At 45.4% G+C, this 9,954-nt stretch overlaps 1 protein-coding gene across 1 annotated transcript; it reads right to left on the reverse strand.

Annotated features, from left to right (window-relative positions):
* Positions 1-7,588: 7,588 nt before the first annotated feature.
* Positions 7,589-9,313, reverse strand: GADD45G (growth arrest and DNA damage inducible gamma). The gene is made up of 4 exons (XM_074855565.1): positions 9,166-9,313; positions 8,944-9,045; positions 8,635-8,848; positions 7,589-8,263 (listed from the first exon to the last, which is right to left on the reverse strand). The coding sequence occupies exons 1-4, from the start codon at positions 9,216-9,218 to the stop codon at positions 8,153-8,155; spliced, it is 480 nt and encodes a 159-aa protein (XP_074711666.1). The 5' UTR covers positions 9,219-9,313; the 3' UTR covers positions 7,589-8,152.
* Between the last annotated feature and the right edge of the window lie 641 nt (positions 9,314-9,954).

A 9,954-nucleotide genomic window follows, 5' to 3' on the forward strand; every position in this document is an offset into this window, starting at 1 on the left:
GCCATATCTCTCCAGCTGTGCTTCCTTAAAAGGCAGTTTCTACTGCTTCCACATTTAGGCTAGGTAAAGCACCATTAAGCTCCTCTGGCAAACCAGGTACAGAGCAGCATGTATTTCGTATTGATTAGATATGGAATAATTAGGATGTCAACACTGTGTTATACCATTGCTTTGAAAAGCACCACGTTGAGTTGCCTTTAGCTGCTTTGCAAGACAGGCTTTTGCACAACTCACTCCTTGCTTGAATAAATGCGGAGCTACCTCATCAGCTCCTGCTCCTCAGATGCCAAGTCATGAGCCCTTGATACCAGTGAATTGACACTTATTGAGAAGCATAGCACAAGACAAATATTTCTTTGAAAACACAGCCCAGATCCCATGGGAGAAGTAGGGGTAGAGGAGGTACAACAGTTCTGAAACCCTCTGCATAGTTTTCCAAGAGTTGCTGTTGTTTTTCCACTAAGTGTCCTGCCCCATGGGAAGTGTGTAACACAGACAGACCCTCATAGCACAATATCAAGTTCATTTGTTGGTTTGTTTTTTCTATTAAAAAGTCAAGCTTGCAGAAAGTGGCAAGCCAAGGAATTCTATTCTGCAGAAGTGTTCCAGTGGTAATTTATCTTCTGACAGAAGGAGCAGAACACACAGAGACAAAATACAACACTATTTAGTGTCAAATTTGAATCATTCTGCATCTCCTTCCTGTGTATATATGTAGCGATGCTTAAGGGTGAGGCATTCTTTTGTATACACACCACAAGGACGCGTGTACTGCGTTTAGGTAAATGCACTGTGTCTCTTCTGGAAATATGTCTGAATTATTTGACAAATACAACTATCATTATTAATTGCTAATATTATTTACCCATTTATTTAATTTAGCCACCTAGCTCCTCTAGTGCTTCTCAAGATTTAGCTCTAAATTAGGAATTTTGTTACATATTGCACATATCTTGAAGCAAAGAAAACCTTATAAAATTCAAAAGCATAGGGATAAAAATGTGACATCTTTCCCAATTAAACAATATTTTCACATGTGTTACAGGCCACACAGAACAGCTATGCACCTGAAAGATGTTTTAGATATTATAAAAGAAAACCAACACCACTTTTTAAAATGTATTTAAATCAAGAAACCAGATTCTGGATTGGGTCTCTTTTCAGAGAGCCACGCAGTCTACTTTTGCTTTAAATTAGACTTGCTAGCCAGGTGGGTTAGAGAGACCTGGAACAATTTTTGTCATTACATTTAATAGGCAGAGAGCATGTTTCTATTACCCATGGCCCCGAAGCACAAACAGGCACCTATTTTTAAACTTGTGAGATTCAGTCCGACTCGATGAGGCACTGAGCTATGCAAGTCTTACCCTGGCACCAGTGAGGGTGAGTAGTTCCCACCCCAGACAGGACAGGCTGTGCACAGCCCATCTATCATTTCTCTGCAGCACTCCAGGAGTAGCATGCAAATAACACAGTCATTTAGTACAAACCAAGCAGTGCTTGTTATTGCGCTCTTCTTCAGTAGTTTATTTGAAGGACATTATAGTGCTACAGAAACGGAGCAGAATGTAAGAGAGACAACATCTGTATTAGTGAAGGATACAACTGATACTTTGGAAAAAGTGAAGCCCTTTACCATCCTTCTGTCTTTAACTCTAACCAACTAGCTTGCACTTCAGTCACAGCATGAAACCACCTATAATGACAGTATGCAATTTTTTAATGCATTAGCTCTTACATGCAGAAAAACAGCCTACAGTAAGGAGTTTGCTTTTGATGGAGGCAGATTTAAAGGACAGAAACGTTGTACAACAGCAATAGACATTGTCACTGGTGTAAGATTTCATAGTCTCTCATTTAGTAGCTATCATCTCCTACCGTGCAAGGAGATGCATCACCTTGTGCTTATCTATATTTAAAAAATGGTTTGTGACACTGTAACAATTTAATCCAGTGATTCAGATCTCAATGCAATTTTTTCTCTTGGGCTACAGTCCTATTCATCCTTATGTCATCTGGAAATCCTCTGCAAGTATTGTGTTCCATTATACCTACAAAAAAGGTCTGGCCACATAACAAGTGGCAACTGAAGAGGTCAGGTTCCACATCGGGGACAGCCCCTGTTTTGGCCGGCATAGGACTCACACGGTGCCCTGGCTGTCCTACAGGATAGCATGGCCATGGGGCAGGATCACCATGCATGGCCCATGGAGCCACCTGCTCCTCAGGCATAAAGGCAATGGGGCAGGCAAAGCTGTCCTGACGCTGCCAGTTGGGCAGTGCTTGTCTATTACAAAAAAAAAAATTTGGCAACCACTTCTAGAAATAGTCCCATTCATCGTTCTTGCCTCAGAAACAATTAAGTTCAGCAAGCTGCTGCCAAAGCAGATTTTTAACCCTGTTAATTCAAGAGCATGCAATTGTTTAAAACAAATTGGTATGTGTATCACACTAAAATCTCTTCTTTTGTGAAAAGTAGGCCAACGTATTTCTCTTCTTTTATTGCCAAGACTTGCCTGTTTATTCTTAATCAACAAATAATTGTGCTGTATGTACCTCAAGTGTGGTCCCATGAACTGAATGCTCAAAAGCAGCTGGAAAGCATTAGATGGTCCCTTAGAGTATGTCCTCTGTCTTGGTTTCTTCCAATAGAAATCCTGTTTTCATGCTCCAACTCTGTTCTGCCATGTGAACCAAAGCAGGTTCACAGGTGAAGATCCACAGATTAATTTCAGCCACCCAACTGATGCGAGCTAAAACACTTAGGCAGCTGTGCCCTACAGTACGCATTCTTAAGCAGAGGAGTAAAGCCCGGAGTATGGTACGTAAGTTTATGGCTACACAGCTAGATAAGCTGATTGGTTGGAGAGTTTAGACTCTGGGCTCCCAGCTGAGCATATAGGTATCTGAATGTACCTAGTAGGTATCTGATTGAGGTGCCTTGTTTCTGGAAGACAAATGTGCAACTTTGGGCTTTAATTACTTGTTTAGGCATTTAAATAGAAATTACTAAGCACCATGCTTCTGGCTGGGTTCAGTAGGATGTGAAAGGTAGGCTGCTATAACTTAGGTGCCCCAAAGTAGGGAGTAAGAAGCAAACCTTAGATTCACTACTCTGAAAATTCTTAACTTCATGGTGTGGCGAGACAGTAAAAATTGCTTCAGATACTGAAATTCATCTTGGGTGTTTTTGTTAAATTTTATCACTATTCTGCAATGGATTACAGCACATGGGCCTTTCTACAGAGAGTTATAACAGTTCTTCTTGAAACAAAGGGTGGCTTTTTTCTCATCAGTTGTAGCACACAGGAAATATTAAATCAGTCGGTAAACCTCTTGTTGTATCTCTATAGCTGGTTTTGAATCAGCAGTGTGCACTCATGCTAAGTTTTCAAAGTCATAATTTCAAAGTAATGTCAGTTCTACAGAGACGATTAGACACACAGAAGAAAATAATTTTGTGTTCTTTCCACACATAAAAATCAGAAAATAAGCATGACAAAATAATCATATGCCATTGCAGTGGGAGATTGGAGGAGATTTTATAACCACCATAAATGTTATGTCCGGGATCTGATTATACTTTTAAAGACACCAATACTTTAATACTTCACATACATTCCAATATTCTGAATGCTGTGTATAAGGATCTCTTACTGCAGGACAATGAAGAATAATAGGAGTATTCACTCACTCAGTATGAAATAATTACACACGAAGTATTAACTCAGCTTTTCCAATACCCTATCATTTCACGCTCAGACTTTACAAAGTGAGTAAATCGTACCTGCCATGATGAAATGGATAAGGAATGAGCAGGAATGAGAAGCCATTTTCATAAAAACCTCTAGAAAAAATGGCTCTGGTGAGGCATATGTACTGTCTGTACAGCTCCATCCCTCTGCCAGGCTTGGTTTCTGCCACTGTTGCTTTACAATGAATGGGGTCCCGTGGATGCATAGTCATGAGCACAGCTGTCCACCATGTGTGTCCTTACAAGGTATACAATATTCATATATCCTTCTCCACACATCTATCATGCTCACACATGTGATGACATTTGTTTCCACTGGTAATATACTGTCTGTATGCTAGCCGTGGTTTAACCTGGGCACACACTGCTCTTTACTCCTGATGACAGGGGATCTGAGAGCTGGAGTTAACAGATTTGTTGACACGAGCCAGGTTTCCCTTGTGTCAGACAGTGGTGCTATGGCACGTTTCTGCCACTAGCGTTTTTGCAAAGATTGTCTCCTTGCAGAACATGGATTAATTCAGCCTCCACCTACAACTAAAACTCCACCAGTCTGCAGAACTCTAAGGCTGCAAAGAGGGCTTGTCAGCTCTTTCCCTGAGCATCCAGTGCTATAAACACTGTCTGAGCAGATCATCTAGCATATGCATAGATTTTATGCAAACATTATTCTGTGCAGCAGTTTGCCTGCCTCTTTCTAATATACTTTTTGTTATCTTCCTTTTTGTATTTCCTACGCAACAGGAAAGAGAAAGCATTGTTAACAACTGTATCCTGTGTGCCAGTATGCATATATATATATCCTGACACAACAATAAAGCAGTTGACTCAATATAGCATATACTAAAAGAGTCAGGCATCTAAAGAGAAGATCACTATCTATAACCGCAAGAGAGAGAAAAGTAAAGTGATGCACAGAAGTGTAATAGGAAGAAAACAGCATTAAAAAAAGGAAACAGCATATGAGGGGAAATTCCTGTCACTCAGCACAATTAGATGGTGAAATAGATACTCAGGCAGAGAAACATAAACCCATCACTCAAAAAAAATTTAAATGACACTTTATATATCACTTCGTTTTTAAAAATGTACTTAGAAGTATAGACAGCACAACACAAATGTCTGTTATAATATTTAAATACACAGCTTTGTTCACCTAGTGGCACACAAGTGAAGGGCTTGATGGAAAGCAGACCTTCAGAAGCAGAGCCAGAAGCACCACTGCTCTGTGGCTCCACTGAGTGTCCTGCACTTCCTACTGTGTCTCTAGGTTGGCCCATGTCCTGGAGAACAACCTGTATTATTAATAACTATTAATCTCAGTCTCCTCCCCAGAGCCCCCTGATGTGGCCCACCATGGCACAAAGCAAGTCAGCCAGTGAAGACTGCGCAAGCACAGCTGGGATGTAGGCACCTCGGCAGAGCTCCCAGCAGTCCTTGCCAGCCCTGCAAACCCGTAGTGCCCCTGTCCTGGTCACTTCTGCTTCCTGGGAACATGAGGTGCATGGGGCTCACTGCTCGCAGGCACGCGAGGTTACTGTTCCTGCCCTCCAGATCCCCCAGATCCCTGACAAAACACCCTGAACATCTGGTGAGCCAACCAACATCTCCAAAACAGCTGTCTCCACCACAGTGAGAAATACCAAGTCTACTGTCTATCTTTACCAGCTGTATAGTCGCTCCTTCCACAGTTATATATCTGAGCACATAAAGATGCAGTCTACTTGTATCAGTAGATACCAGCTGATGAATTTTTTCTACATTAAGCAGTGTTGATCATTACAGATATATGCAGCATCACATAACTTGCAAGTTACAGCTGCCTTTGGTTGCAGCACTGTATTAACATCTGCAGGCTAACTCTCTTTAATACTATGCCCGTCACAGTGTATCTGCATTGAGCCAGAATGGATTTCAAGGGGAATTGTACCGGTCACTAAAATACGAAATTGTGTAACTCTTATGAGGCACAGCTTACAGCTTCACAAAGCTCCTGGGGAGATGAAGGTCAGCCTCTCATCTTCTAAGGGAAAAGAGGCAACATCCTCACAAGTGTATTTTGGTGTTGCCTCATTAATTTCATTGTTTGTTGCATAATATATTTCTTCCATAAAAGCTGGAAAGTTAAACTTCCTACTGGGTACAACTATCTATGCCTACTGCCTCAACTAACAAATCAATCGCACTTCTCTGCTATATTTTAATTGTATACATAATTGTATACGTGCTTGAGAATTTCCTTCAATCTTCTCAGGGTTTTGTTTAAACCACTCAAGGCTGTAAAGTAACGCTTACACTTTACATAAAAGTTGATTTCAGGACAGTTCACTTTAACCTGTTCTTGGCTCTGAGTACTGATTAGGCCTCAAGCAAAGAACAGAAATACAGCTGGTTTCCCAGCTGTAAAACTGTTGAAAATGAAGAAACCTGCATTTGTTAAGGGAAAAATATAAAAATGTATAATAAAGCATCCAGACTTGATATTTTCTATGTATCAAGGCAATTGCCCTAAAGGCAGTTTCTGTTATCACAGCTGCCAAAGCTGTTTATTCTCTTAGCTTCTCTGTGTGACTTTCTCAAAGTTCTAGAGCAGACAGCAGTTGATGAGGGCAGGTTCGGTAGAAAAACAGCCTGTGCAGAAATTCCAGTATCTTAAGTGCAAGAAGGAACATTTGCAGAGGTCTGAGGCCCCTATAGTTTTTGCTTCAGCCTAAATTCTGGTTACATTGCCTTCCTACAGCCTCTCACAACACAGTAACAAAGGCCAAGCAGTGCTAGATACCTCCTATACAAGGGAGCGTATTCCAGGAATGTTGGAGCTGAATTTGAACTTCCCTTATCAGGAACAATGAAACCCAGAGCAAGCAGCTTCCCAGAAACCACAACTGTTCAAGATACCCCATGTAGAAATGACTACTTTTCAGCAAGTGCCACTGTCAATCACTGCAAGCTAGCCTAGAGGAAATGTAATTGTGATAACTGAGTATTTTTAGTGTCTATAGAGGAAGTGAGTAGTTTAGCTTTCTTGCTCTCTGGAGATCATTACCATGCCATTTTAATGTCAAGTCCTGGAGCACACATATAGATTGTGCACAGAAATGGGGTAATATTTTCCCTTTTAACATAAGGACATATCAGCTGACCCATATTAACTTTTCCACAACAGGATCTCTGAAAAAGGACACACCATCTTAAAATTGTTTTGGATTTAATTTGGTGTTGTCATGCAATTAGGTTTTGCAAAATTGGCTTCTGGAGTGACAGCTTCTATTGTTAGAGCATATGGCAATCAGAGAACAGCTTGTGGCAGATGTGATATTCATTCACTATTAGCTAGTTTTAGATTTAACTATGTCATGCTAATCAAAGCAAATGTTAGATGTATTTGACATCTAAGGGGTTTTGCAGCTCCCCCTTAATGTTTAAGCTGCTTCTGTCAAGTGGGAACACTGCAGCTTTGAATAAGTCTAAGTCACATTTATGAACTAATGATGCAATTTACTGGAGGTCTGTATTCCAAAAATCCATGTTTCTAACAAGTATTGTGTTCCTTCAGTAGACTACAAAGACCACCTATTACAATATGTGAGCTCATTAAGCATGCAGCTCCTTAGTCTTGCAAGCTGTTGCGATAAGCAGCTGTTGCATGAGGGTGAAAGGTTGAATTATCAACTTGGACAGCACAACTCCTCATTCAGCTGGCCCAGGACAGAACATATTTGAGCAATAGCTCCATTACTGTGGAGTATACCTTTGACTACAGCACATCAGCAAAACATCAGTGGTATTTCAGTGACATGCTTCCCCACCCAGTAAGCAAGACACTCCCAGAAATTAATTGTCAAAAATTTATTATGAAAGCTTCAATAGCAGCAAATACTTCAATAAAAATTATTGCATTATTAAACCAGTTCTGCAGAGTGACCCAAGAGGCCTGTTGAAGTCTGTCCACTTTAGAGTCTCTGTATTTGTCTTAGTAACCAGTCCCTGGTAGTCCACCAAATATTGAAACTTTCTTTGTGTTTCATAGACAGTACCAACAGTTCCTAGTTACAGTACTCCGTCTAGTCCTTCTGGAAAGCTTTGGCCCACTTCCCCCAACTTTCTTTCTGCCTTCTGAAACAGCTCCACTTGACCAGGAAACTCACAATACTTCTTTCAGTTCCATGGTATGTCAGCCTCTCCATGGTTGCAGCCTACTGAGGCTCGCTGGTGAGGTGAGCTGTTCTCCTCTTTCTCCTCCGTAAGAGCCCACTGCATGCCAGTCTGAGTGACTTTAATCCAGTCTCTTGACCAGGCTAATCCATGGAATCAGCAGCTTGTTGCACACTTCGGTGAACCCACACCACGTTGAGAATGCAACAAAGGTTTCAGCCTCCCCAATGCACTGGGTCACCATCACTCAGGCAGGGTGATAGTTGGCACCCAGTCATTCACATTTCGGCTCTCTTCACAAAACAAGTTCAGCTTTTCCAGAGCTGGGTCCTTCCAGCCATCTTCAGTCGGGTTCTGTCAGAAAGAAAAAAGAGAGCACACCATGAGTGCTGCTCACCAGCTGAGGTCATCACAATATTTACAGAAGCATTAGCTTAGGAAGCAAGGCATTTTCAAACAGCTTCTCTGCAGGAAGCAGAGATATTACCCTTGTGGACAACAGAGGAAATCCAGTTACGAGCAGCGTAGCCTACTATTACTACTCAGCTGACTTGCTGTCTAGAGTGTGCTGAGCCCCCTTTCCTCGCCCAGAAGAGGATCTGGCTACCAGTGGGACATGGGGCCACCCTGACAGTCTCTAACCATCCCGTGCAGAGGCTGGTAGCGCAAGCACAGCCCTGGACGACAGCACACCGAGCACGGCTCGCCTCCTGCAAGACACCCACCGTGATGAGGATGCAGTGGAGGTCCCGTGGCTCCCCAGACTCCTCGCTGGGCCCCACGATGGCAGCCAGCTTGGCCACGTCGTTCACCCGCACGATGTCAATGTCATTCTCGCAGCAAAAGGCCTGGATCAGGGTGAAGTGGATCTGCAGGGCAATGTCTCCCTCGTCCTCCTCGTCCGTGGCCAGCACGCAGAAAGCAACGTTGTCGGGGTCGCTGCGAGAGGGAAGCGGCGCGTTGAGCCTCGCGGTCAGCCCCGCAGCCCCCGCGCCCCGCCGGGCGGCCTCCCGGCCCCCGCCCGCCGTACTTACACATTCATCAGCTTGGCCGACTCGTAGACGCCGGCGGTGAGGCAGCCGCGCCGCTGCGCCGACACCAGCAGCTGGTGGAGGGCCTTGCCGGCGCCCTGCATCCTGCGCGCCGGGAGAGAGCGGACAGTCAGCGCGGCGCCGAAACCCTCCCAGCGGCCGCCCGCTGCCCCCGGCCCCGCAACGGCCCCCAACCCACCCGCGCCGGCCGCCGCCCGCACTTACCAGTCGTGGCCCGCAGGCACACGCTCCTGCCCGTGGAGCTCCTCCAGAGTCATAGCAGCGGGTCCCCACAGCTCGGCGGTGCCCGGCGACCGCTCCCCGCTCTCGCTCGCCGCGTGCTCCCGGCGCGCGCTGAGGCAGGGGCACGCCGGCCGCCCTCTTTATAGTCCGCGCGGCGGCGGCGCCGGCAGCGGGCGGCGCCCCCTGCCCCCCCATTGGCCGGCGGGGAGAAAGGGGCGGCTTTATCATGCTAATCGGCGCGTGGAGGGGGAGCGGGCGGCTCGTGCCGGGAGGCCACGTGGGGAGGGAGCGGGGCAGGGGCGGGCACAGGCGCATACGCCACGCCCCACCACGCCCCGCCGGGGGCAGCGCTGCCTGCGCGCCGCCCGCTCGCCGGGCGTGAGCTGGGCTGTGCCCAGCTGCCGGCCCTCCCCGTGCCGGCGGGTTTAGCCACTGGAAAGTAGATAGGCGACTTCTGTCCAAGACTCGGAACTGAACATCCAAGCAGTGCAGGGGGGAAAAGAAAAAACAAAAAAAAAAGAAGATTTTTATCGATATGTTTTCAACAAATGCAGGTGCCAAGTCTTGCTGTCGGGAAGGGACAGCCCTTGCAGCCACCCAGGCTGGGGAGCGGTGGAGAAGGCCCTGGGGCCACAGTGGGCAGCGAGCTGGGCATGGCCAGCAGTGGCCCTGGCCACAACGAAGGCCCACTCTCTCCTGGGCTGTATGAACAGAAGCATGGCCAGTCGGTCGAGGGAGGAGATAATCCCCCTCTGCCCAGCACTCAGGAGA

The sequence above is a fragment of the Strix uralensis genome, chromosome Z, assembly GCF_047716275.1.
Source record: "Strix uralensis isolate ZFMK-TIS-50842 chromosome Z, bStrUra1, whole genome shotgun sequence".
Lineage (NCBI taxonomy): Eukaryota > Metazoa > Chordata > Aves > Strigiformes > Strigidae > Strix > Strix uralensis.